General features: G+C 45.7%; 2 protein-coding genes across 3 annotated transcripts; one reads left to right on the top strand and one right to left on the bottom strand.

Moving 5' to 3' along the window:
- Positions 1-497: 497 nt before the first annotated feature.
- Positions 498-6,302, bottom strand: LOC101783654. 2 transcript variants are annotated; one of them, XM_004968245.2, is made up of 7 exons: positions 5,053-6,302; positions 4,770-4,946; positions 1,857-2,213; positions 1,706-1,792; positions 1,578-1,637; positions 1,360-1,503; positions 498-1,247 (listed from the first exon to the last, which is right to left on the bottom strand). In XM_004968245.2, the coding sequence occupies exons 1-7, from the start codon at positions 5,086-5,088 to the stop codon at positions 1,206-1,208; spliced, it is 903 nt and encodes a 300-aa protein (XP_004968302.1). In that variant the 5' UTR covers positions 5,089-6,302; the 3' UTR covers positions 498-1,205. The 2 variants fall into 2 exon arrangements, with proteins under 2 accessions (XP_004968302.1, XP_022682106.1); XM_022826371.1 differs by lacking the exon at positions 1,857-2,213 and having other exon boundaries at positions 5,053-6,299.
- Positions 6,303-6,576: 274 nt separating this feature from the next.
- LOC111257460 lies at positions 6,577-9,473 on the top strand. The gene is made up of 2 exons (XM_022827267.1): positions 6,577-6,855; positions 8,916-9,473. The coding sequence occupies exons 1-2, from the start codon at positions 6,661-6,663 to the stop codon at positions 9,141-9,143; spliced, it is 423 nt and encodes a 140-aa protein (XP_022683002.1). The 5' UTR covers positions 6,577-6,660; the 3' UTR covers positions 9,144-9,473.
- The last annotated feature ends 18,078 nt before the right edge of the window (positions 9,474-27,551 follow it).

The following is a 27,551-nucleotide window of genomic DNA, read 5'->3' as shown; positions in this document are numbered from 1 at the left end:
AGAACAATCTCTGATGTAGGAAGGCCTTATTACTGCAGACCATCGGCTTCTGATAGAAGGAAATCCCATCCATGGTTACATCGGCTGATGGTCCTGAATTTTTTGCTAACATTGCCGACGTTGCTATTGCCGCCCATCTAACTTCTCTAACAACAAATCTGCCGTAAGTAATAAGACGTCCAGTGGACGTCGAGAATATAATAATGAAGTTTCAGGAACGCATAATCAATTGACAAAAAAATCAATCGAGGGGGGAGAGAGTTAACTTCATACCTGATTGACAGAAGAGGGGGGAGAGAGTTAACTTCATACCTGATTGACAGAAGAGGAGGAAGCCATCTTGGTCGCCTGGTCGAAGACTTGGAAGTGTGTACAAGGAACGAGTTAATGGGTGTTGTGCGAGTGCCTTCAGAGGAGATACGAGGGGGTCGTATTTATAGAACAAGATGGTGATGGGCAACGATTGGTATAAGGAAGGCATTTAAAGAGAGTGACCGTTGAGTCAAAAGGCTGCGGGAAAAGCCGTTCAGACTCGCATTCAAGATAGAAACGTCAAAAGTATCAATGTTATACATGACATTCAAAGGCCGTTACAACTATCTGAGGAGATTGTTTATGGCCTCGATTGCTCGCAGGTGAACCTGGTCGGCCGCATCCAACACTTGCCAATCGTCATTGGCTGATCCTGGGATTTCTGGCACGTTATGATGGAGGTGGATGGCCTCATGAGCGAGGAATTGCCTTTCTTGTTCCAAATCGGCGATGACAATTGGAAGATTTCAAGCTTATTTTCTTCAGTGGCGATAGCCTTCACGACCTGTTCCATCTCTTTGGCAAGCTCCGCTCTAAGCCGTTTGAGCCGATCTATTGCTTTGACGATGCTCGGACGGGAGGTCTCGAGGATGCCAATCCGCCGATGTACCTCATGTGCACGGTGCTTGTAAGATTCTTCTTCTTGACGCACCTTCTCCAATTTGGCACGGTCGGCCATGTGTCGCAAGGCTCTAAACACTGGAACCCACATGGTTTCGATGTATGCTGCGGGTGTGAGAGCCTCTTCTACGTCTTCTGGGACTTGGCCTTTGATCTCGTTGAAAATCTGTCGTATCGGTTCGCATCTTCCACTAGTCGGCCAACATTTTCCTGAAGAAGAGTTCACATGTTTTGGAGCTTGGCGCGGATATCTTCTGGTATTGAGCTCAGGGTTATTTGGCGCGATGCGACTTCTTCATCATCGGAGACCGCAACTGCAAAAGAGAAGAGGCTGTTATTTGGTGTATCCTATTCCTGCAAAGATGTGGGAAAATGTTTTAGCCGATAGAAGTAAGAAATCGGCTGGTAAAGATAGAAGGTTCTTACCTCCTTAAAATGAATCTCTTCTGCTTGGGTTGGTAGAATTGCTGCTCCCATCTCAGGAATCGGCGGAGGTAGTTCATCAGAAGGAGAAGATTCGACAATAATCGGCTCTCTGGTAATAACCGGTAATGTACTTGAACCAGCCTCCTAGAGAAGGGAGAGAGAAGCATTTGTGAGTATGAAAGAATACTAGATCTAAGTATGAGTCTTGGTTTTCTCACCTCTGGGAATCGCGCAGCCGATGGTCGCTCAAGGGGAATGATCGATGTGTTTGGAGCATCCTGTGCCAAGAATCAGCCGATTTTAGTTGAAAGGGTTATGGGGATTAAGTGAAGAGCGTGTTATTTACCTCAATCTGAAGATTTAATGGTGGCGCAGTTTTGGCTCGGGGATCAGCCGATTGAGGAACAGTCTGCTTCGGGATGAGTTGTGTGGCCTGTTGAAAAGGGACAGATTTAGTATTGATAATACATATGAAGAAATTAGAGGAGTAAGATTACCTGTATGGCCTCCACTAGAAGATATGCAACCATCGACCCAGCTTCTGATGCTGCCAGGGGATTAACGTCCTGAATTGTCAGCAATAGATCTACTTGGATTGGTGTGGCTGAGGGCTCGACCGACGTTGCTGCCGATTGGTGGGCTATCCGAGTTGTCGCCGATTCAGTACAAGCTCGTACCCTGCGACTCGTTTTCTTTTTGTGGTAGACATTTTGAGCTTGTGCTTCAATCGACCGGTGGCTATGTATTCCATTGATGAGGGCATGATAGCTGATAAGAGGGTACGGCGTGTACGGATGATGGGTCTCTATTAGCCTGTCGCTCCGACTGTGCGTTGGAGGCACTTGGCTATCGACCTGCACGGAGAAGGAAGGACAGTGATTGAAAAGTTCTATGGCATGAAAGAGTGAAAGGGGCCATACACGCACGTCAACCACCATTCCTCTTCATTTGCCAAAAGCTTTACCTTAGCGGTTAAGGAGTTCTCATGAAACACCAGGTTAGACGCTACCCAAACCTCCCATCTCCATGCCAGAATCACCCCACCACAGGTGTGTGACCAGGCAACGTGTAATAATCAAACTCAGTCCCTAGCAGCTCCATAATGAGCACATCATTACAATCATCTAATTTGGTTTCTTGCAGAGTGATAAGTGACACGCGTTCTTGAGCGACTAGCACACGCACGACATTTTGTTTGGCTCTAGCATTGAGCCCTTGGACATTCCGGATTAACATGTTTTCAGCAATCATAGCAACAAGTCTCAGTGACCAAATTTACTAAGCCAGCTAGAGAGGATCTCAGGGTTCAATCTCAGCTACCGCCACACTAAAAAGCAGCCGACCGTTAGGAATCAACTCATCAAGGGCCTCACATTGGGAAATCGATAGGGTAGCGGTGAAGACCTCCAGGAAGTGCTAGAAAGCCGCGGCGTTTAGTGGCCCAGTAGCTGATGAGATGCCTAGCTTTTTCATAAGCATGTTCTCTGCTTGGAGTGTCGGTTTTGTCACTCGATGGCATGACTTCCTGACCAGTCTCTCGCTTCTCCTTATCATCGGTGTTGTTCTCGGAGGCGTGCGGGCCTTGCACCTCGGAGGTGTTAGCTGTAGTACGACTAGTGATCCCACCCTGCAAACGGAATGTGTGAAGTCAGCTGCAACATTCTTAATAGGCGTAGAGGCCTTGGGGGGAAATGCAACGGCAATGTATGGGAGGAGCCTCTGGTAAGAGTCACGAAATTGCTATGTGCTGGAGGAGAGGGCAGTCCATGTGCTGGGACGTCATCGAAGCATACCACTTCGAAGTTGATAGCCTCATTGTCTGAGCTGTGGCTGATGTTTAGTGGTGCGTGCGACCGACCAAGGGGTGCTTAACCCGATGTCCATTACTCTAACCTGCATGGTTGGGTCATCATCTTGAACTAAGTCATATATGGCCAGCCTGTCCACCGTCACCAGCAGGTCTGCTGTTCAGCCCGCTCCCCGTATTTTCCTAGCCTGGCCCATCAGGTGATGTCATGATGAGCAGGAGTGGAAACGGCTCCAAGGTGGATTCAACACAGCTTCCAGCCTCATCGGGTCCAGTGCGCACGGTGGCCCCCCTTGCCGCGACCCAGGTGGGATTCTATCTCCCGGAAAACACGCAAGCTCTTTGTCCACAAGCGAATGTCTTGCACTCTTCCAGGAATCAAGGCCCGCCTCCATCACCATCGGGTCGAATCCTAGGGCCCGTGTGGTCTTGCTGACCTCTGGAACAGTGGCAGTGATGATGACATCTTGCCCGCTTTCTGCCTTGCTGTTGCACGAGGGTGAGGCAACAGGGCACTCTGCCACTACTGTTGCTACAGAGCAATGGCGTGCTTCAAGCAACCAAACTATAACGCTGTAAGCAGCGAGCTTGCCACCACCGTGTACCACTTCCTTGCTGCCGCCGTGGAGAACAGCTGCCCCAGTCGAGGCCAAGGGAGGGCCCTCCACCAGAACCCCCTGCTTCATCTATAAACTGAGTTTTCTTTGGCCATGGATTCTTCCTGCTGCATTGTGAGAAGCCCGGGTAGTCTTCATCTTCTGAGCTGTCATGGTTATCTGGCGGTGTGCCATCGTCGAACGAGTCACTGAAGATGTTCCAATCCTGCACATCCACAATTCTGATGTGCACACTGTACCACAGCCCATCGTGCTTGGAGTGAATCAGCTCATGAGGCTTCAGGAAGAGGCCGCATCCAACATACGGCGTCGATGGTTCTGGAATGAAAATCAGCTTCTCTATTGGGACAAGGTCTAGATGAATGCACTAGCAAGCAACATACAAGATGGCACTGTTGTTCCTAGCGAGATGTACCGAGGCCTCCACTAGGTCAGAACAGGCGAAATCTAGAGCAATCTGTGTAGTCTCCACATTTTGGGCATGTGCAGGAATCCCTCGCAGTTCATTCAAGACTCTAAACTGTAGCGAGGTCAGGCTTGCCGTCGACTAGCGACACCATCTTCTCCAAATCAGCTGGAACAGCGCTTCCGACGGCAAGTGGGAGTGCAGGATCCTTTCAGCGATCGCCGACAAGCTGAACTCGACCAGGAAGTCATCGAGATCGGAGCGCTGGACAGAGTATTCCTCAGGGATGATGTTAAGAAATTCTTCAAGAATTCGTTTAACTTGCATAGCTGAGACCGAAAGGCGCGTGCCTCCAATCATCGCGACCAGAGCACAGGACGGCAAGCGCGATTCACAATCTTCAATCTTCTACGACCTGGGGATCACACACATTTCTATGGCCGAGCGGCGGGATGGGTCACCATAGGGCCTAGGTGACGACGGTAATGAGGGGATGGACATGTCCTCAGGACCTGACGACGGCAGTGCACAAATCGCTGGGGGAGAGCTGATATGCCCAGTAGATTGAGAATGCGCTAACCTTGTCGCGTTGGAAGAAGATAAGAGACCGCGCCCAGTCCAAGCTTGAAACCGAGCCGGAGTCGAAGCCCGACGTGGAGGGGGGGAGCATCCACGAGGTTGCAGCGGAGAGTGACCCCACTTGCAATGGCACGACCAGTGTCCCTCCCGTCTGCAATGAAGGCAGCATGAGGGATTTCTGCAAGCAGCGGCGATGTGGTCAGTGGCGAAGTAGTTGAAGCAGCGTCCCACCAGGTCAGTCGGGACCGGACGAGGGGCGGGGCGTGGGCCGAGGTTGTCCTTACACTGTCCCCGAGGGCGGCGAACCTCCACCCAACCATCACCCGAAGGTCCCTCGTGGGTGGTTAGGGGGGGGTCTCCAACACGCGACCTGAAGCATGGGCAACAACCAAGGCCACACGCTTCAGCAGAAGCCGCGGCCTGGGCCGGCCAGCCTGGGTGCCAGAGGTGGGACCTCCCCTCCGGGCATCTGCCATGAAGCCACCAGGGGAAGGGCCGGGGCGAGGGGCGACCGGCGAGATGTCCATCGCGACCGCCTTCCCCTTTCATCGGGCGGCCACAGGCGACCTTGACTGTGAGCCTTGTCCATCCGAGGAAGATGTTGAGGAGGCACTGTACTTGAGCCAGTTCTGGGGTCTCCCCTAACAGCCCCTTTAGCCGCCGCTCGTAAGGAGGGGCCAAGGGGTTCAAAGGGGGCAACCGCGGTGGTGAGGATGTCACTGCCGACGAGCCTGCGATGCCAGCTGCAATGGTGGCAGCCGCTAGGGGAGGAAGGGTAGGGTCGAGCTCTTCCTCCTTGCCCCGCCTGTCCTTAGATCCGGATCTGTCCATACGTGCCTGTGGAGGCGCGCAGGGCATAGGTGGATGCCGGAACCTGGGTGCCGTCGGCGGGATGCGCCCGTGATGCTCAGGGCTAGAGAAACTAGAGAGAGGAAATATATGCCAACTGTTGGCTGCGACCTTTGCAACAGACCTCAGCGAGCTGCTCCTGCTTGCGCTCGGTGAAGTGGCGGCGTGTTTCCCGACATCCTTGTGGCGGCGCGCAGAACACGACTTGAGCCCTCGGCTGCCCGTCGTCAGTAGGTCTCCGCCCAAGGGGGGCTGACGCCGACTCAGCCTGCGTGTTGATGCCCATCTTCTTTGGCATTGTAGTGGCGTCTGTGGCGTGCACATGTTTGAGCATGAGGGGCAAGCGCGCGGCGGAGCTATGCGTTGTTACTCGACTCTATGCTCCACAGGAGGTCGACGTGGTTGATCGTGAACTGACGATCTGCTCACCACTGGTCACTGGACCACTTTGCAAGGTTTGCTGTCATGTGATGGTCATGCGTGCTCTTACATGATGATATAATGGCCGATTATCCACTCTATTCAGTATTCACCAACAGCTTTCGAAGCCCGTGATTATTGTGCCGCAGCATGGTGAGCCAAGAGCTCGCTGGCAACCAGGAACTTGAGCAGGGCCAACTCGTCTATGTGCTCTTCCACCTGGTCGACGAATGAACCTCGCTGTGCTATGCCTTGGTGCCCGGTTATTCCTGCCATGTAACAGGGGCAGCGAAGGAGAGGGCACAGACACATTTGAGAGAGGAATTGAATTAACCTGCAATATTTTTGTCAAAACATTGTAAGTCACTGTGCTGAAAAGTTGAGACAGAGAAGAGGTGAATTTTTTTGTTGGTTCTCATCGTATACGATCGAGGCCCACCCACATATTGGACCGAACCAAAAATTTAGAAATAAGCAAACGGCCCACGGCCCACTCAAAAGTTCCCATATAGTTTCCTTGTCGATGCGCGCCGCAGACACACAGACCAGCCGATCGGATCGACTCATCAGAGGAACAGGAAGAAGAAGGATCGCCGGCGTCGTCCCTCCACATCAGATCATCGATGCCGTGCGGAGAGTGCCGGTGCTGTTGCAGCTCTGGCGGCGAGGCCGCCAGGGAGCCGCTGCTGGGCGCGTCGGCTGACCTCGAGAACGGACGGCGTACGGAGACGACGACGACGACGACCGCGGAGAGCCACGACCCTGTGAAGGAGATCGCGTTTCTGACCGCCAAGCGGATCACCAAGTTCACCGTCCGGGTACGTGCGACACGCTTAAGATCCATCATCCCTTCCAACCCTCTCGCGCCATCCATCTGAATAATTTGTTAAATCGAATGTCCGAATCACGCAAGCGCCATGAATTGAATTTGGGCAGAATCGATCTTGCTGCCGGGTTTAGGGGCCGGCCAGGGAGGTTAAGTTTTGGGGTTCAGGTCTTCATGCAAATTTACAAATTTATACATACATACATACAAATATCATGCAATAAATTGGAGGGGCAATGTACTATATTGTGTATGATGGAAGTTACTTCGATCCAAATAAAATGAGTTCCATTGTTGCATAGATAGATCCAAAAGTCGACACTGGACTTGAATAGCAGTTCGACAATACATAACACGATCGGAAGAAATCTAAAGTCAGCTCTCTGCATAAATAAAATGTACAATCAGTTAACCAAATTATTTGATTCCTTTTCATTCGACACATAATGTTGATCTTAGGCACTTATTCACATAGCTGATCAGTAAACAAATCAAAGGAAACCCATGAAGACTCAGATAACGAAACCATGCATTTTAATCTCTCTAGTCCTGTACAGTCGTTCTTAGAGCACAGATTTTTTTTCCGACTTCAGGAACATAGAAAAGTATTTGACAGAAGAAAAAAATTAACTGCAGCCTACGATGGTGATATCATACTGATTCTGGGAGCAACTGAGACAGCACAGCATCGATGCAATAATAATCAATTGTAATGCTAGACACAACATAACAAAAACTGGTCCTTTTTTTTCAAATAAGAAGATTCCAGGTCTAAAACTGGCCACAGCAAAGAAGTTTTCTTGTCCTCAGTCCCAAAAAAGAGCATTACCAACTTCCAATTCTTAATGTCCAGTAAACAGTTGAAGAATAATCTAATAAGCTCACACAGCTCCATTACGTATCAACAAAATCCTCAATTTCTTCAATGTGCACACTATACTTTTAACACATCAGATTGGCTAAATCACTCATGAAGCACCTGCAAAATGGCCAAACTGACAAAGGCTGCATAGAGGTGGTTGTCCTGGAACAGATGAACAGGTCCTTTGGGGGAAGAAGGAAGAGGATGAGGCATCAGTGACGTAGGAGATGAACACATAGACCATGGGGCCTTCGTCAATGATTGGAAGGAGGAAGTGATTTGAAGGGTCAGGAGGGTGGAAGCGTAGGCAGAAATAAACTGATGTCATGTGGTTAGGCAAACAGATATGGGGCAGGGAGCAGCAGAAGTGTACAGGAGGCAGCAGCCAGCAGACCATGGCAAAGGGCCAGGATTGAGATGGACCGAAAACTGGGATTTGGTTGAATAGAAATTTTCATGGGATTTAATTTAGGCGCTGTCATTCAATTTATTGGCTTGGCTGACGACAACCTGGCCTGGTTTAGACAAATTGGTTTCTATACAAATTCTATTCTTTTCCTTACATACTAAAAGATGGTAGATGCAATATAGTAGTGAAAACCAAACGATTTCATGCCAAATTTGAAACAATGAAAGACATATGAATTAGACATTCGAAAAAAACATATGAAATTAGACAAGCCTTTGTTCTTTGTTCGATATTGATATAATGTTGCCTTTTAAATTTTTACTTGTTGCTTTATTGGTGTTTTGGAGGGGCCGATGGTTTCAGCTGGGGGTTGATTTTTTGTATGCACGTGTAGCAATTGTCTTCATTTACTGTTATCTCACTATCACTATATATATGTACCAATAATTACTGCAACTACCTACTTATACAGAAACTATCCCTTTGACTTGCTCCTGCTTTGGACACAGCACGCAAGCATGACATGCACATGAACCTGGACATGGTGACAAAAACTTCTGCATGCTGAAGAAAATCAAGGAAGAGTGAAACTATAACCTAAAAGAGAACATAAGATTATTCATAACTCAAAACAATAATTTTAAACCATTCTGGCATATTCTATGCTTCTTAACTTATATTTTACTTTGTGTCCACAGTATTCATTCCTCTGTTCCTTTTGTTACCATGTTCTTTTATGGGGGTCGGTCATGTGCACTAACTGAAAGTTTGTGTCGTTCAGGGATTGTTGATCTTACTGTGGGTGTATTTGTACAATTCCATGAGAAGATATGCAATCAACTACATTGGCGAAGATACATGGTTTAGTACGTTTGCTGTGATTCTTATTGCCGTACCTGTAGTTGAATTCTTATTCGTTGTGGAGCAGATCGCGACTATCCCACTACCAAGATCTTTTGTGTTGTGCCCAGGCTGTTCCCACGGTGAAAATAATTTCATGTTGAACTAGGAACATGGTCAGGCTAAGTATTTGTACCTATCAGAGTTGTCGTGTTTGAAGCTTTTGAGCATGATCCCTACTGCCAATTACTGCTTGTGCACAATTTCAATAGTTGCTTCTAGAAATTTGAATGAGAAAGAAGGAAGTTTGATCGATATTGGATAGGGGTTTATTTGCTGATTCCATTGTGTTACTAATGATACATGAGACTGGAAGCGGGGCAGCAGACAAGCACGGAGAGTATTATGCACGCCATACTCATCTGGCAAGCAAGCAGGCGGGCCTGAATTACGACGTGCTGCTCATTACAACCGTTGCGATTGGACAGAGTCCATGAACACCTCCTACCACCACTGTTTTTTGCCTTTCTCTTCCGTATTTTCTATAGTTAGAATTGTCATGTGTAAAGAAAAACCACAGTGAATGTCTAGATAAAACTTGTGTAGGATTGTATATATAGATTTGGGCATAAGGTTTTAAGAAACCTAATACAAGTCTTGTTAGTTCGTCACTAATTTAAAGGCAGAGGTTGCTCTGTTTTGCTCCTCTGAGCAAGTTTCTGCGTCCTCTGTTTGCTAGATGCAGAGCAGATTTTGGCGCGCAAAAGTTAAAGGGTCATCTACCAGGGTGGCGCCAATTCTTACATGGGCCGACACCCCGCCACGGTCCATGGTGTACTAAAATTCAGTAGATGTTACATTAATACTTTTAGAAATTTAAACTTTAGAAATATAACCAATCACGAGGAAAACATCCAGTTCTAAATTTGCAGGGTACAGCACATATTAAAAGATATTGGGATCAAACTCATCTTGGCATCCACAACATTCAGATTGGTGACTGACAATGCATATCATAGGAAACGGACAAACAAAATGCAACTAACAAAGTCTTCTAGAATAGTTGACAAACCTAGCATTCACAAGCAAACGAAAATGCACCAGATCATGTCATCAGGTCATCGTGCAATAATTAACTATAACATCCACAAAAAGTCAAAAAATGATGTTTGCAAGTCAGCTTCAAGAACAAGCCATACAGTTCCAGCTTCAAACAATCATCACATCGCATTTACAGGAGCAAACATGGCTTAAAATGTATAACTCCACCTAGTGATGGTTGTTCGGCTGGACATCAATCAAAACTTAAAGGAACTAGCACCATATATCTCTTTCTACTTTCTAATTCATGCAGGGTTGTCAGATCCACCACCACATCTCCGGCAATAGGGAACATGGGTTTTCCTAGTTGTGCATGTTGCCCAGTTCCAGTAATCACCTTTGATTGGAACTATAAGGTAGAGCATAAAGCACATTAGCATTTGCTTTCTCTTACTATGTCCTTACTCTGTACAAAGAATTCTAATAACAGTCCAAACCTCAACTGTCAACTCACCTATGATTTCACATAATGAAATGACTATTGTGTTCACGCCAAACCATCTCCTCCAAGTTGCCATTTCCAGAAATAAGAATATCTGAAATGATATAGTCTCCAACTTATTTCTTTACGATTGAACGAAGGCATCGTGTGCACTATATTGAATTATATATGGTACCTGTAAGTGGAAAATCACTAGCATGGTTTTGCTGGAATGAAGTTCTCCTCCCAAACAAATTCATCACCTTTGCAGCAAGGTACCTGATGATCATGCAAATACAAGATATATACTCAATACATGACTACCTAATTCTATCACTGAGCATGGTCATGAAAAAGATAGGATGCATGTTTGGTAGTACTGTATTTGGTATCAGATATCGACTAGAAAAGCCATATGATATAATGCATACCTTCCAATGTCCATGAAACAGCAACATAGCATACCATATGGAGGATCTTCAGTAGGAACTTTGCCATCATAAGAATAATCTGCAAGCCAGAGTTGGTTTTGGTAGCGACTCTTAACAGTGAAGTAGAAGTAAAGCCAACACAGAAGCCACTAACCTCCAAGTCTCGTGCGCAGAAATGCCAGTACGCTGTGAATGTCGCTGAGAATAGCACACAGGAAATAACTAGCAGAGCGATTGGTATGAACTCTAGCATTTCTAGATGGCAAGTAATTATGACAAATAGTACAGACCATAGCGCTCCATGACTAGCAATGGCCATTGGATAGGGCGCTAACCTTGAAAATGTTGCCACAGCCAGTCCTAGCACTATTGCAAACATTGCCGCAAAGAAAAACATACAAGCCATTGCAGAAACTACAGAGTTCACTCCATGCAGCTTCTTGGTAAAGGAGTAGGTGTCTTTCCATAGCATGCTGGTGCCACCACATACACACATCGCCTTGTATTCACCCAGTCTCTTGTTCATTTCGTCCTTCACCTGCAAACATTCAACTCACAAGATTAGTCCTAGCTTATCAATTCCCAAAATGAAATGAACCAAGCAAGTTAGTACTACCTCCTTTGCAGACATGCTCTTTACAGTTGCTTCATAATCCCCCTTATTTTTCACAAGGGTGGTGAAAATTTTCTGGACATTGTCCTTAGCTGACTCGAGCGCCATCTGAAAGCAATTAAGATTATCAGTGACCTGTCAAACCCCAGCTCATTGCCTAATCCCCCCGACTGTTCAATGCATATCTGCTACCATGACACTGTTTGCTTACTCTCTTTCTCAATACCCACCTGATTCAGGCAACCAAGCTTTACACAAGATATAGCTGAGCCTGACTCCTCCCAGCCCCAAGACCACAACCACGGTCAAGCTGCAGTGATCAGTGGCCATTGGCCACTGTAATATCTGCTAATTTTTAGTCATCAAAGTAGCTCTGAAGAAATGGAAGAAATTCATGAAGAAAAGAAGAAGAAATTGACTAAAAACCAAATTCGGGTCAAATTTGACCGAAATTTGAATTTTGAATTTGAAATTCAGGAAAATTCAGCAAAAATGTGGAATGGAAGTGTGAAGGTGATTAGAACTTGAAGATCAAGCTTTAGGACAAGATCTGGTCCCAAATGCTTCAAGAAAGTTAAAGAAAGAAATTGAAAACCGAAGTCACTGTTCACCCTCTGACAATAGGAAGTTCAGAAAAACAGCAGCAGAGTCCATTTTGGAAATTAAATTCCGACTAATTTTCCAAATAAGTGGACCAAGATAGCTATAGCATATTAAAGTATGGACTTTGGACAAGTATTTTCAGGTGTTGTTGATCAGGAACAGTGAGGGGAACAAATTTAAATTTAAGCTCAAAGTCAGCACATTGTCACAGATAGACTGTATTGCTGAATTTAACTAAGTCTGGAAACAGCAATATGTGGCCGAATTTGGAGCTAATTTCAGAAAAATGTAGAACATAAGGTGTAAATGTTTATGGGCAAAATGGAACCTTTGAATGTTGTAGAACACAAATGGGAAGAAGTTGGACTGAAAGGAAAAGATTTGGATCACTGAAATCATTTACAAAGTAGGGTAAATGACCCTGTTCAGTAACTGATGAACTGAACATTGAAGTTCAGAGAAGTTCAGACAGAGGAGAGAAAGAATTCAAAATTCCCAAAAAATAGATGAATATCTCGGGTAAGAGTTTAAATATGAAGTGTAGAGCTCAAACTCATCTACAACTTTGGTTAAGACACTTGTGAACCGTCGGATTCGAAATCGGCCGTGGTGGAGCTCTGAATTTTCGGGCATCAGAGATAAAGAGGGGGAGGATGACAGAGCCGAGCTCGACATGTTGCCGCCGCCATCCTCGGTCGCCCGCCAGTGCGGCAGCTACGCCACCTCCTCACCACGCAAGCCTACAAGTAGACCACGGTGGCAACCATGCGCGCGGTGAAAGTCTTGAATAACTACCGCTCCCGCGCCGCCCTTTTTACCGCTGCTCCTTTTCACCGCCGCCGCTCTTTCTGTCCAAGCCGCCGCCGCCGGGTAAAATTCTCCCACCACACCGCAGCTCCCGTCGATTCCTCTTGCCCACTCCTCCACAGATACCCCAGCTACACCCCAGTCGAGTCGTTGTCCAACATCCTTGCCGGAATACCCTGCACCGCCGTCGTTTCCGTCCGCCGTCGCCGCACCTCCTGCTCGCGGTGAGCACCTCCTTGCGCTTGCTCTCTTTCTTCTTGGGTAGTCGTAGGTGGGTCCTTGGGATGCTAGGAAGCTGTAGAGGGAGTCGTCGGGGTAAGCCAAGCCGTTGTCGTGCTTAGCCACGACCAGCCGTAGGCGCCGCCGCCCACCGCCATGGAGGAAGTAGCTCCGGCCGTCTCCCGAGGAGCTGTCGCCGCGCACGGGTGCGCTAGGACGTGGGGATGCTTCCCCGGCCTAGCCCCGTCGCCGTTTGGGTGCCGGCCAGCGAGCCGCGCCGCCCCCTGTTGCGCTCGGATTTTGGTGGGAGGAAGAAGAAGGCGCTGGAGCCGGGCCCGCGCGTCAATGGGGAGAAGGGGAGAAAAGGAGGCAGGCCGGCCGGGCGCGGGCGTCGAGTGGGCCGAGGACCGGAGGCCCAGCAATCCAGCAGGCCGGCGTTGCGGGAGAAGGAGAAAAAGAAAGATGGGCCGTCGGGCCGTCGCCGGTTGGAAAAAGGAAAAGAAAAAAAGGAAATCGGCCCAGTAGGGCCCGGCCGAGGAGAAGTAGGCCGGCGGGTAGGAGGAATAGGAGAAAGGGGTGGGCCCGCGCCACGGGCCCAGCGTAAGAGAGAGGGGGTAGAGTAGGGTCACGTGAGAAAAGTTGCCGGGGGTGTTTTTCGGGAAAAATTAGATTTCCTTTATAGAATAATTAGTTTAAATCCGAATCTCACCATTTAAATCACAGAAATTTCTAGGAGTGTCCAAAATTAGTGAAACCAATTTTGTTAGGCTTGTTTTATTTTCCTTTATGCATTAAAATTTTTATACCCTAGAAAAATAATAAAAATTTGGGTATTTATTTAATACCTTTCTTTTAAGGTATTTAAAAAAATACTTAATCTTTATTAAATGCATAAAATATGGAATAATATTTCATAATCACAAATTATTATTAACTCATAGGAAATTAGGTTTTAAAGCTAGAAAATAATTGTAACATTTTCTAAAAATAAAAGAAAAAGCCCTAAGTAAGGTTAATTAAGGAAATAAAAATACTGGGTTTAATCTGGTCGGGTTTTTGTGTGTTGGCTTGCAACTTTATCATGATAAATTGTATAGTCCTTGTTGGCTTGCAACTCTATCATGAAGGAAAGTTGTATAGTCTTATATTCAAAAATTTGCATTCCTAACCCCTGCATATGTTGTGTTATAGACACCGAAGCACCAGAAGGAGATTTCTCGGAATATTCAGAAGGATCTCTTGAATTTGAGGAAGTCTTTGATTTGGTCCCCTGCGAGGCCAACCCTTCGGACAGTGCTAACTTTTTTAGCGAACAAGGCAAGCCCCGGTGCATTATGCCTATTATTTTGGAGTCAATATTTTATGTGTCCTCTATTGGTTATTTGCTATACGTATGCACTAAGTCTAGGAGTTGCTTGAAACCCATTCTTGTGCATTATCATACCTTGTTTTAAGGACATCTTTGCCACTTGTTCAAACCTTTAGTAGATAACCCAAGTCTAGAATTGCTTAGTTGCTTAAATGCTTGGTTTACCAACCTTAAGGTAAATTTTGAGTCATGCATGTTAATTATGGAAAGATGACTTGGAAGTTAAGAAGCGGACAGAAGCTAAGGATGTAGTTCTGTCTGCTAGATTAATCTGGTTAAGGACCGATTCGTTGTCTTAACCTTTGATCAAGTGAAAGGCATCTGATCACTTACTGGGTATGGGACCAGTAAAGCCCAGTAGGTTAGTAAACCCTCTGATAAGGAATACTTCATACCCGCGCTTGACGTGCTGGAGATTAGCAGGGGCGTAGCCTAAAACTCATATGGTGATCGGGCCAAACGTGGGGTCCCATGTGGGGGTGCGTCCCTGGGTCCGGGTAGTCTTATTCCCAATTGTTGGTTTTGCTAATCGAAAAGTCGTTACGTACGACCTGGACAGTCGTATATAGCTGGTGATCAGGGTACTCTCCTGCAGGATGTAATATGATCCGGATCGCCGCAATTCTCGGTTATGAATGCACTTGATCACTGTTGAGCATCGTAGCATTAATTCATGAATGCCATATCTTTCTAATAATATTTGGTGTATGACTTAATACCTTGTTGTTGCAAATAATCTTTTATCATCACCTAGAATGGTTAGGTAAGGACTTAACCCAAATAAAAGATAAAGCTAAGGTTTCACTTTTAGTAAGCTTTTTGGCAAAAATGTATCAGCCAAGTACACCGAAAAACCTATCATGTACTTCCAAGAAAAACTATTATATTGGTTAGTCGGATAAGCCTTGCTGAGTACCTCGTACTCAGGGTTATCCCTTGTGGCTATTTTCAGAAGCACCGCTGGAGTCCACCGAGGAGGAAGCCCCAAAATCCTAGGGTATTGTTACGAGTCTCACAATACCCTTAGAAGAAGTCTTATAACGCTCATACCTCGTGTATGTATGTAAAAATGTAATATTTGTTGATGCTATCCCATCGCGGATACAATCCTAATGTATGGCTATGAGACACGATGTGGATCTTTCGAGGAGTCCTAGGGACACTCGACGGACGACCGGACTTATACTACATTTCGGATAATTGCTGCGTCGGCAGCAATTAGGCGCATTTAAACTAGTTTAAGTTGGACGGTTCTGCCACAGCTGGTATCAGAGTCGTAGGTTGGGATAATCAACAGATATTACCATTTAAAATACTGAGACTCTATTTTAAACAAAGAAAACATGAGTCACAGGTGGCAGTAGTGTTAACTGGTTGTTTGTTTTGCAGATGCTAACTTTTTGCTGCGTGTCGCTAGTATTCGGTAGTATATTATTAGGGAGAGATTACGATGCCACCAATTTCTCTACGAGTGTGTATATGAGTGGTGAGCATGTAGGAGTCGTTGCATCATGTTGCATAAGCAGGTTTTAAAAACTTTTGGGTTTGGTGAGTGCCGTTAGACCTAACCCCGTTTCTTTGATAGGATGTTCCAAGAAGGCTACACCGACCAGGATGGATGGACCCGAGGGCATTACCTGGACAAGCCAGGATTTGTGCAGCTATTATGGAAAACGTTGCAGGAGTTAGGTTTCCATAACCCTCCAGAGTACTGTTGGAGGAAGGAGGACACGTGTCACAAGCAGTACTGTACTGTTTATGTGCATATTCTAGATGAAGACACCAACCCCAATTGGCGTCTAGAAGAAGTGATGGAGTCGGGCTTCGAGTTTAACGACACAATTGAAAGAGCGGCTATCAGAAGTGATGAAGACCGTACCTGGCGCTTCAGGTTCAGGGTTCTAGCTCCTAGGGAGTGGTGCTGAGTGCCTACCACAGCAGCAAAACTATCCTTCTCTCCAGCAGCGCCACCGGCACACTGCTCAGCGCGGCACTGGTGGCAACCACCACCAGCCGTCGGAAGCCACTCTCACTACTTATCATCTCGACCTCGCCGCACGCTGAAGCGCGACTATGACACGACCACGCACCCGGGCCTGGCTCAACATTCTTTTAAATGTCACACCTGGTTTCAAAAGCAAAATTAAATGAATAAATTGTATGTGCATCAGAATTAAGTTTCACACCTGCAACGACTTTAAATTTATTAATATTAAATTAATAGAGAATATTAAATTTATTACATGATCGAAAGTCTTTAATTTGAATAGCAAAGTCTTTATTTTAGCAACGGAACTCCAACGATTACGATGACTTCACAGGCAGTTGACTGATGGCACACGTACGGAACTCCTCAAAGTCTTCAGGAACCTCCTCAAAGTTGACTTGTCTGAGCAACGGTTTTAGCAAGGGTGAGTACACTTATGGTTGGTACTCAGCAAGCACGGGAAAATGTAGTGTAAGGCTATTCAAGGATAGGCTAAGGTTTAACAATATTTCAGCATTTGGTCAAGTTTTATTAGCAATTACTAAGTATAAGTTTATACCATCCACTTTAAGTATGAACATAAATAAAGATAACAAATAATAAATAATAACAATTTAATTCGACTTCCGATCGATTAATCATGTGAGCGTTCAGGCCGCTCTTGTGAGCGCGGCTGTTATAATAGTTTTACACTCTGCACAGGTTGTACACTTTCACCACAAGTTGCGTAAAAGTTCAAAAGAACTTTAGACCCAACCATGCTGTGCGCGCCAAGCACAATACCACACTTCCGATGTGTGATTGCATAGGGACGCTACGATACCTTTACAAGTATTCTCTAATAAGAAGTAGCCCGCTAAGATTTCCGGATCAGTAGCAGAGCATAAACCTCTCTCAAGATTGCGAAGCTACCATAGAGCAGATCAGTCTGAGGGCCGGGTTATACCCCATCTGCCGCAGCCTCTCTTGCCCTTTCGGTAAGACTGCTTCAAACTAGAGTCTCTAATTAATTAGCCAAGACCAGAGCCATGTAGTTCTTGTGGTTGTACTGTTTTCCTGGGTGATTCTCCATATTCCAATTAAGCAAGGTGATCTTGTATTAATGGAAGGTATAGCATAAATAAAGCAAGTTTAAGCATTGGTTCATCAATACCACCAAACCCAGTTAGAGCAACTAAGCAATAACTACCCAACATTAAAGTAAATCTAGGTTTATCAAAGTGCAGGGATAAAACTAGGGACACCTTAAATAGGACCCATCATGTTTATATACTTAAAGTGCATAGCATAAGTGTATTGAACATAAAAGTAAAGGTTGCATAGGATCAAATTTTGATCAAGGTCATGACTTGCCTTTCTGAACTTGCTCTTGCTGCTCAAAGTCTTCAAAGCCTTACTCTTCAAATCACTTGAACTGTGATCCTTCTACACGCATCAAACAAGTACATACAAGCAAACAAAGGACTAAAATAAGAAAACAATACATCAAACAGTAGAAACAGAGCAAAACAAGATCATAAAACTAATCTATGCATCAACATGAACTTGTAGGTGCAAGAATTGCTTAAAATGGATTTAAAACACTAAAGATATGAGCTAAACAAGGTTCAGGGGCTTAACTGCGAGAAAACTAAGCTTCTAAAGGCTAAACTTAAAGAAACCAAGGGATAAAATCTAACTAAACATATAAATAGAAGGTCTAACGTGTAAAAGAACAGATCTAGGATCGTGGGTAGGATTTCATAAAAGAGTAGGGGCCTAAACAGAAGAAAAGGAACTTAGATCTAATTACTTTTGAACTCGATGGATCTCGAGTGCAAAAAGAGGAAACAACGAGGGCTCTTTAGCAAAAGCAGCACGGCTGACTTGGTTGATCGGTACCAGACTTTGGTCAGATTAGATCTGACCCATCCAAAGCAGATCGGATGGCTGGCGGCTACAATGGTGCACAAGCGACGGCGAACGAGGCGGCGAGCAGTGGCGCTGCACGGGACCTTGCTAGAATCGAGTGTAGCTCAAGCGGCGGTTCACGATTTTCGATGGGGATTGGCTCAGGGTGAAGCTAGGGTTACGGTGAACCGATCTAGGCGGTTCTCGCGACAGCTGAGGTGACGAAGGTGAATAGCGACGCGGCGGGGCGGCTCGGGCAGAGAAGCTCAACCACAGCGAGCTCGTACACGCAAAGGAAGGCTCGGGAGCGTGTCGAGCCTACACCAGAAGCTTCCTCACCTTGCACCAAAGCTCATGGGGGTCTACTTGGCGTTGGGAAGGTGGCGGGAGCAGAGATCGAACACGGCAGCCTCGCGGTTAGGGTTGCGGCGCTATAGAGCTCAAGGGCATGGAGCTAGGGTTTGGTGAGGGGCTTTGGAGGCGGCGGCGAGTTTCATAGGCCCAGGAAGGTGGCCCTGGTGTGCGGGCCACGCATCAGAGGCAGACACGGGGTAGCCAGGACTCGAGTTTGAGTTCGGCTCGAGTGCGGCACGAGGATGGGGATGACGGGTGAGGGCCACCTGTCAGCGGCACGTGGGCGGGGGCTGGTGTGAGAGTGGGCCGGTGTGGAGGAGGTGTTGCTGGGCCGGCCTGCTGGGCTAGCTCCTGCGGTGCTATTGCTGCGGAGCTAGACCGAAAGGAAAAGTGGGCCAAAAGAGTGAGGAAGAAAATGAAGGAAATAAAAAGGCTTCCTATTTTTGAAAAGGGATCAAACAAATGAATTCAAGTACAAATTTGAATTCAAACAAACAAAATCAATGCACCAGCATGCATGCAACAATAAACTCCTATGATTCATCAATTTATTTTCAAAAAGATTTAAATGCCTAATAAAATAAATGTAACGTTAGAAATCTTAAATCCTTAAGCACAGGCAATTAAATTCTTGCAAATTCTAACAAATTTTATTAATTTGCAAAAATTTGAAAATTAGGGTGTTACAAATCCTACCCCCTTAAGATGAATCTCATCCTCCAGATTCAGATAGATTAGCAAAGAGTTGGGGAAATTCTACCTTCAGTTCATCCTCTCTTTCCCATGTTGCCTCATCCTCTGTATGGTGACTCCACTATACTTTGCACATCCTGGTCACTCTGTTCCTGGTGACTCGTGCTAGAGTATCAAAGATCTTGATGGGATATTTAGTGTAGGTGAGAGCATCTTGTATATTGAACTCCTCCATAGGTATTTGTTCCCCTGGAACTCTAAGACATTTCTTCAACTGAGAGATATGGAACACATCATGCGCATCTGAGAGTTGATTGGGTAACTCCAATCAATAAGCTACTTCTCCCATTCTCTCTAGAACTTTGAAAGGTCCAATAAAGTGAGGTGATAACTTCCCTTTAACCTTGAATCTGCGCATGCCCCTGATAGGTGATACTTTGAGATACACATAATCACCTTCCTCAAAGGCCAATTCTCTTTTTCTAGTATCAGCATAACTCTTCTACCTGGATTGAGCTGTCCTTAGGTTCTCTCTAATGATCTGAACCTATCTTTCAGCTTCTTGGATAATCTCTGGCCCAAACAACTGACTCTCTCCTATCTCACTCCATTACAGAGGGGTTTTGCACTTGCTTCAATATATAGCATCAAATGGTGCCATCTTGAGACTAGATTGGTAGCTATTGTTATAGGAGAACTCGGCATAGGGCAAACTTTTATCCCAACTACCTCCATGTTTTAGAGCACAGGCTCTCAACATGTCCTCTAGAATCTGATTTGTCCTCTCAGTCTGTACATCTATCTGAGGATGGTAGGCTGAACTGAAATTCAATTTAGTATCCATGGATTCATGAAGTTTCTGCCAGAAGCGAGATGTGAACTGAGTACCTCTATCGGACACTATCTTCTTGGGCACACCATGCAGACACGCAATCCTGGACATGTACAAGTCCGCCAATTCTGATCCAGTATAGGTGGTTCTCACTGGAATGAAGTGTGTTACCTTGGTCAACGATCCACTATTACCCATATTCAATCATATCCATCTCGGGTGCGAGGTAAACCAACAATGAAATCCATACTGATTTCCTCCCACTTCCATTCGGGCCCCTTCAATGGTTGAAGCAATCCAGCTGGTCTTTAGTATTCAGCCTTAACTCTCTAGCATATATCACACAAGGCTACATGTGCGGCCACATCCCTATTCAATCCATGCCACCAATACTTCTTAAGGTCTTGGTACATCTTGGTGCTTCCAGGATGAATAGAGTAGGTTGAATCATGCACTTCCCTCAAGATGGTGTCTCAGAGATTTTCCACATCTGGCACACAAATCCTTTTCCTAAATCATATAGTCCCTTGGTCATCCTCTGTGAAATTTGAAGCTTTTCCTTCTTCCATAAGTTCCTTGATCTGCTTGATCTTGGCATCCTCAAGCTGTCCCTTCCATATTTCCTACCCTAGAGTCAGTTCTACTTCCATAGTCACTCCGTCAGTACAAGGAACTATCCGCAAGTTGAGTTGCTCAAACTCCTTCATCAATTTATTAGGCATCTAAAATGCTAGAGCCATGTTAGCATGACCCTTCCAACTTAAGGCATCTACAACCAAATTTGCTTTACCAGGGTGATTGTGAATCTCAAGATCATAATCTTTGATGAGCTCCAACCAACAACACTGTCTCAAATTAAGATCCTTTTGAGTGAAGATGTACTTTAGTCTCTTGTGATCAGTGTAGATCTGGCATTTGGTTCCAAAGATATAATGCCTCTAAATCTTCAAGGCATGCACTATTGCTACTAACTCCAAATCATGAGTAGGATAATTCTACTCATGTTTCCTCAATTGCCTGGATGCATAGGCTATAACATGTCCCTCCTGCATAAGAACACAGCCTAAGCCTTGTCGAGACGCATCACAATAGATATCGAAACTCTTTTGCAGATCTGGCATCACTAGCACTGGAGCTAGTCAATTTCTTCTTCAACTCCTCAAAACTAGCTTCGCAGGCTTCAGTCCACTTAAATTCCTTTCCCTTCTCCAATAATGATGTGAGAGGCTTCACTATTTTAGAGAATCCTTCAATGAACATGTGGTAGTTTCCTGCAAGTCCAAGAAAAATCCTAACATATGTAACTGTCTGTGGCGGCATCCACTTTAGAACATCCCTAACTTTGCTTGGATCCACTAGAATCCCTCCATTGGTGATGATATGACTAAGAAAAGAAACCTCATTCAGCCAGAAATCACACTTGCTAAACTTCGCATACAATTGATTATCCCTAAAATGTTCCTCATGCTCTCCCTCATTCTTGGAGTAGATCAGAATATCATCAATGAATACCACAACAAACTTATCAAAATACTCCATAAATACCTTATTCATCAGGTACATGAAATAGGCGGGTGCATTAGTCAACCCAAATGATATAAATGTGTACTCATAAAGCTCATATCTTGTGGTGAAAGCGGTGTTAGGAATATCGGATAGCCTGATCTTCATCTGATGATAGCCAGAATGCAAATCAATCTTGGAGAACACCTTGGCTCCTTTCATTTGATCAAATAAATCTTCAATACGAGGCAACATATACTTATTCTTGATGGTTACCTCATTAAGCGATCTGTAATCCATACACATCCTCTGGGTACTATACTTCTTCTCTGCAAAAATAACTGGTGTTCCCCATGGTGATGAACTAGGGTGAATAAACTCCTTATCCAATAATTCCTTTAATTATTTCTTAAGCTCTTTTAATTCATCAACAGACATTCTATATGGATGCTTAGAAATAGGTGCAGTATTAGGTAAAAGATCAATAACGAACTCAATATCTCGGTCAGGTGACAGACCTGGTTACTCAGCTGGAAAAACATCTGGGTAGTCACACACCACTTTGATATCTTCCAAAGCTTTCCCATCCAACTGATTCACCGTACAATCTGCTGTTGATGGTAGAGTAACCACAAAGTCAATCCTTTCTCCATCAGGGCTTGTAAGAAGAACTAACCTCTTGGCACACTGAATCACAACATCACATGCTGACAACCATCCCATCCCAAGAATCACATCAATCCCACTTGATTCCAATACTATCAGAGTGGCTCAGAAGTCTCTACCCAGTATTTTGAGGTTAATCTTGGGACAAGAGTAGAGTGCTTTCATATTTCCCCCAGGTGAGCTAACTAACATGGGATGTCTCATGGTGCAGATGGGAAGATTGTGCTTAGCCATTGTTGACGCAAAATCCCGACGGTGGTGGACTCTGCATCAGCACATGAGGATCTGGGAGATCTGCTTAACTCCAGTGCAGAATCCAAATCGGCGCGCGTGGTGTGCGCGGGCGTGCCAGTCAGTTTGACCATTCAACTGACAAGGAGATGATAGTCGTTGTGAAGTCCGAGGCAACCGGCCGATCAAGCTGATATAATTCTGGCACAGTAGCAATAATAGTGCAACAAAATAAGTCATGATAAATATATTAGCTGTGAAGCCGATTCCAGTGCCTTGATGAATGTGAGTGATTCATCGGCCATCCAGCCGATTTAATATAATTTACAATAACCATCGGCCAGGTAGCCGATAGAAAACAGGATGCTATTGAGCTGCCGCTCCACCTTAGCTAGAGCCACAAACCGATGAGATCTAAACTAAACTCTCCACCAATATCTCTAGATGAAACCACAGCGATGCGCCCGGTAGTTGCAGTCTAGAAATATTTAGCAGGATGTTAATCTGAACCCCACCAGCCGATGATCCAATCACAATGAAACTTACTCCCAACAACACTCGAAGGATGGCCAAGATCAAGATGCAACAGGCTATTAAAAATAGATCTATCGTCTATTCCGACAAAATTAATAACAATTAATATGTCGTAAACGGCAAGATGATAGAACAGATAAATATCAGCCGATGCAAGCTTAATCAAGGCGGGATAACTGGCGAATACCGTAGATCGAGACAGAAGCGATGCGCCATAAGTCAAAGATCCAAGATACTCGATAACTGGTAGATGAAACTAGACGAAACCACAGCGATGCGCCCGGTGGTTAAAGCCTAGAACACCTGGTGACAGAACTTGCAGCTCGCCGGAGATCGAGGTCGATGCAGCCCAGCTTGCTAGAAGGAACTCGTCGAGAAACTACATTACTCCTACTCCTAGGGCAATGGTGTGGAGCCGAAAGGTAAAGGTAAATATGTTTGTTTATTGATCGTGTGATTATTCTTTACAATGGCCACGTCCCTTTATATTTATAGGGCGGACGTTACATAATTGGCATCTAACCACGCACAAGGCAAGTCACGTGCACAATCTTTTCTAATAAAAAAACCTATCTCTAACTAACTCAACTCTATCTCTAAAATATTTTATTCTATGAAACAACCTCCCGTACATGCACAGATCGGCCGCATGTATAATTATTCTCGAAGCCTCCCACGCATGGCATGCAAAGTGCACCAGAATCCATGTTGTATATTCTAATCATTTTTATCCATACGTGCTGGCCTTTCTTTTATATCATCCTTGCCTCTTCTTGCCGATCAGTGCTGGCCTTTCTTTTATATCATCCTTGCCTCTTCTTGCTGATCAATCCAATGAAGCCGATTTGGACTCCGTGCCGATATGCACGCATGCTAGCTTCTTAATGTTGTACGTGACTCCAATTATCTTGTACTCCGAATTTATAGGATTGGTCAAAATCCGGTGTCAACAGCCATATATTGAGAAGTAATAAAAGAATGCGATGCTCCAGAATCAAATAAAACTGAAGCGGGGGCTGAGCTGATAAGAAACATACCGAGCACTACATCTAGAGCTTCTTGAGCAGTCTCAACACTCATGTGATTCACCTTGCCATGCATATAGTTCTATTGTCCCTTGTTGCCCTGCGGGGTTAGGCTCCCACTCCTCATTTGCTGCATCTGCTGATTCTACCTTGGGCTGCTGCTATTCTACCCTGAAGTATTCTAAATGTTCCTTTTGGGGCAATTGTTGGCATAGTGGCGAACCTCGCCACACTTATAGTGAGTGTTGCCTCCCGGGGTATTGGACACACCGGGCTTTGCTGGGGTTCCTATAGGGGTCATCAGACGGTTCTGTTGGAAGTTGGGGCGCAGAGTCTACTGAACTGGGTGCTAGAATTGTTGGATGGGGTGTTGGAACTGCTGAGCTGGGCACTAGAATGGATGCTGCCCAAAGTTCCCACTTAGGTCCCCAGAGTGGAGTGGCATCCCTTGCTATGGGGTGAAGTGAGGGCGAGTGTTGCTCCCAAACTGTCCCTGCAAGATGAACTTCCTCTTCAGCTCCCCCAATTCACTGTGCTTGTACTCTAAGCCAACCTCCTTGTCCACCAACTTCTGGAAGGATGAAAAGGTGTGAGACATCAGCTGATACTAGAGTGGCCCAATCAATCCTTCCAAGAATAGCTCCTGCTTCTTCTCATCATTTGCCACTTCCTCAGGTGCATAGCAAGACAGCTGGATGAACTTGTCCCTATACTCACTCACTTACATCCCTGCTTGAGAAAGAGGAACTCCTTCGTCTTCAGCTTCATGAGGCCAGCACAAATGTGGTGGCTCCTGAAGCTATTCCTGAACTCCTACCAGTTGATGGTGTCAGCATCAGCGTGTGCGGCGGTGTAGGCTTCCTACCAATCTGCAGCAGATCCCTCAAGTCATCCTGAAGCATACATGACCTTTTCCCTATCAATGCACTGGGTGATGGTGAGCATCTTCTCCACTGCATTCAGCCAATCATCAGCCTAAAGTGGATCAGCAGAGTGAGAGAACATCGGGGGCTTGTGGCTCATAAACTCCCGATGCTTGTCTCTCGACGGCTGCTGCTGGTTGTTGTTGTTATTGTTGTTGTTGTTGTTGTTATTGTCGTTGTTGTTCATCTGAGTTTGCATGGTCGCCATGGTGTTGGCCATGTTCTGGAGAAGCTGAGTCTAGGCTGCAAGAAATTGCTCGATCCCTACAGGTATTTTCTGATTCTGCTGAGAGTCAGGGTTGGAGTTGTTGCTTCTTTGGTGAGGTTGTGTGGGCTGATCAACTTCTAATCCAAACTTGATGTTCACCATCTAATTCTTAGGAATATGAGATTTAGATAGTTGTACAAAGGGATATCCAGAGAGATAAAGCGATAAGAAGTTCAGTTAAAATAGATTCTGTTCATTCCAATAAATCAAGTGTAACTCTCAGTCAGGATATCCAAAGTTAGTGAAAATTTCCTAGATCATAATATCCAAAATTATGAAACTAACCCAACTAGAATCACCTCAATGAGATGTCTAAAACTCGAGGTATGAATTAAATAAGATGACTGTGTCAGGTAGTAGTAACAGGTTCCGATCATTTCATAAATTCATATGTATCTCCCCACCGAAATATCCAATACTAATGAAATTTTGACAGAAAATAGCCCATTAAATTCTGGAGCTAACTCAACTAGATTCACATCAATTGGATTTTTGTATCTCGAGATATAATTAAAACAATACAGCTGTGTCAGGTGGTGATGAGAATAGATGTGGGCAGCACATTACTTGCATGACAGATAGATGTAGATAGATAAATGAACAAGATTATGAAAGATTAAGGTTGATTGAGTCAGAAATAAACCCAAACTAAGTAACTTTATTACTAAGAGCTGATATTGTTGTGGTCATCACTCCACAAGACACCACACTCATTACAAAGATCTAACTCAAACATCTGTCATAAGAACAAGCATTCCAAACACACTTTAACTAAACTAGCACACACTTAACTAAACAATGTTCAACTCTATCGATTACATTGAATTCAAACTTAAAAACTCACAAGTCCTAAGGAAGGTCTTTAGTGCGAGCGTCAGATGAGTTGTAGCAAGGCCTCTTGGGAGGTGGGGATAGAGGTGTGAACTCCACTCCTGGATCTGCTACGGGATCATCTCCTCTAAGGGTGGCGGCTAGCATGTCCCTCTCGCTTCTGAGTTCATACAACTCCTCTTGAACCCTAAAGAGCGCATTGTTGGCATCATCCAAGGCAGTGTTGGTTGCAATTAATAGCTCACGGAGGTTGTCCAGAGAGGGGTTGTGTCCAATGAGCGGGGCTATGTATGTCTTGGTTTCCCCACTTGCCCTGTAAGGAGTGTACCTGCAGCTAGTGTGCTCCAAATGGTGATGATTCTTGTGAGAGAGGACATAGAGTGCCCTCCTAGTAGCTTCAGTGATCCCAGCTTCCTTAGTATCCCTCTCAGCAACATCATGGTGGATGGACATTTCTTTCCATGCGCCGTGATCATCCTCGTAGAGGAACAGTGACACCTCCTTGTGTGACCCATACCGGGGGTGGGTGTACCGATCACACTTGTATACAGGCTTCAAATCATTCCCCAGATGGTGCAGGGTCCTACTCAACTTGTCGGCCATGGGAACACCTTCCCCATGTTCATCACTTGACTCCAGAGTCCATTTCTCTGGTGCAACATCTGGTGCAATCTCCTTTCCTCCTTGTGCTTCTTCATGGTCAGCTGCTTGGGGCATGTGCTAGAGCAAGTGTTGGCTCTTCATAGACTAGCTTTCCGACGCTGGGGAAGCTACCGGTGGACAACGAAGGGGGTCGTGAGCTACGCGCGGTGTGGCGAAGCTTGCGGAGGTGGTAGCGAGGCATAGGGCTGAGCAGAGCAGGGGGGTCCACGGAGGGGTTGCGTGGCGGTGCTGGGAGCTCTCGTGGCGAGGTGCAGGAAATGGCGCGGGGAGGTCTTAGGCAGCGCGTTTGCTCTCTTTTATGGAGCTAGGGCGACGCAGAGGGGTGGAGCGGAGGCTCGGGTGCTGGCGGGTAGGACAGGAAGGGAGTGGTGGGTCAGTGGTGCTCGGGTATTAGGGACGGACGCCATTGGCGGTGGGGCATGAACTTCCGGGGCACGATCTTGCGTCCATTGAATGAGCTCGATCTTGGGCGCGTAGAGACGGCTTTGCCGGGCGAGCTGAGTGGCGGAGCAGGCCTTGTGCTGTCACTATCGCGGATGGGGTTTAAGAGGCGGGCCTCGGCCGGTGGAGGCGCGAGGCATGGCGCACGGTGGCATTCGCGGGCATGTGCGGG

Source organism: Setaria italica, chromosome V (assembly GCF_000263155.2).
Source record: "Setaria italica strain Yugu1 chromosome V, Setaria_italica_v2.0, whole genome shotgun sequence".
Lineage (NCBI taxonomy): Eukaryota > Viridiplantae > Streptophyta > Magnoliopsida > Poales > Poaceae > Setaria > Setaria italica.
This window is presented reverse-complemented; position numbering and strand designations above follow the sequence as displayed.

What these genes read in the sequence shown, in the direction of transcription:
- LOC101783654 (XM_004968245.2), bottom strand. Translation starts at nt 5,088, where the DNA reads ATGGTTGGGTGGAGGTTCGCCGCCCTCGGGGACAGT. An exon ending in CATTAAATCTTCAGATTGAG is followed by an intron (nt 1,638 to 1,705) that starts GTAAATAACACG and finishes TTCTTGGCACAG; the next exon opens with GATGCTCCAAACACATCGAT. An exon ending in CGGCTGCGCGATTCCCAGAG is followed by an intron (nt 1,504 to 1,577) that starts GTGAGAAAACCA and finishes TCCCTTCTCTAG; the next exon opens with GAGGCTGGTTCAAGTACATT.
- LOC111257460 (XM_022827267.1), top strand. Translation starts at nt 6,661, where the DNA reads ATGCCGTGCGGAGAGTGCCGGTGCTGTTGCAGCTCTGGCGGCGAGGCC. An exon ending in TCACCAAGTTCACCGTCCGG is followed by an intron (nt 6,856 to 8,915) that starts GTACGTGCGACA and finishes TGTGTCGTTCAG; the next exon opens with GGATTGTTGATCTTACTGTG.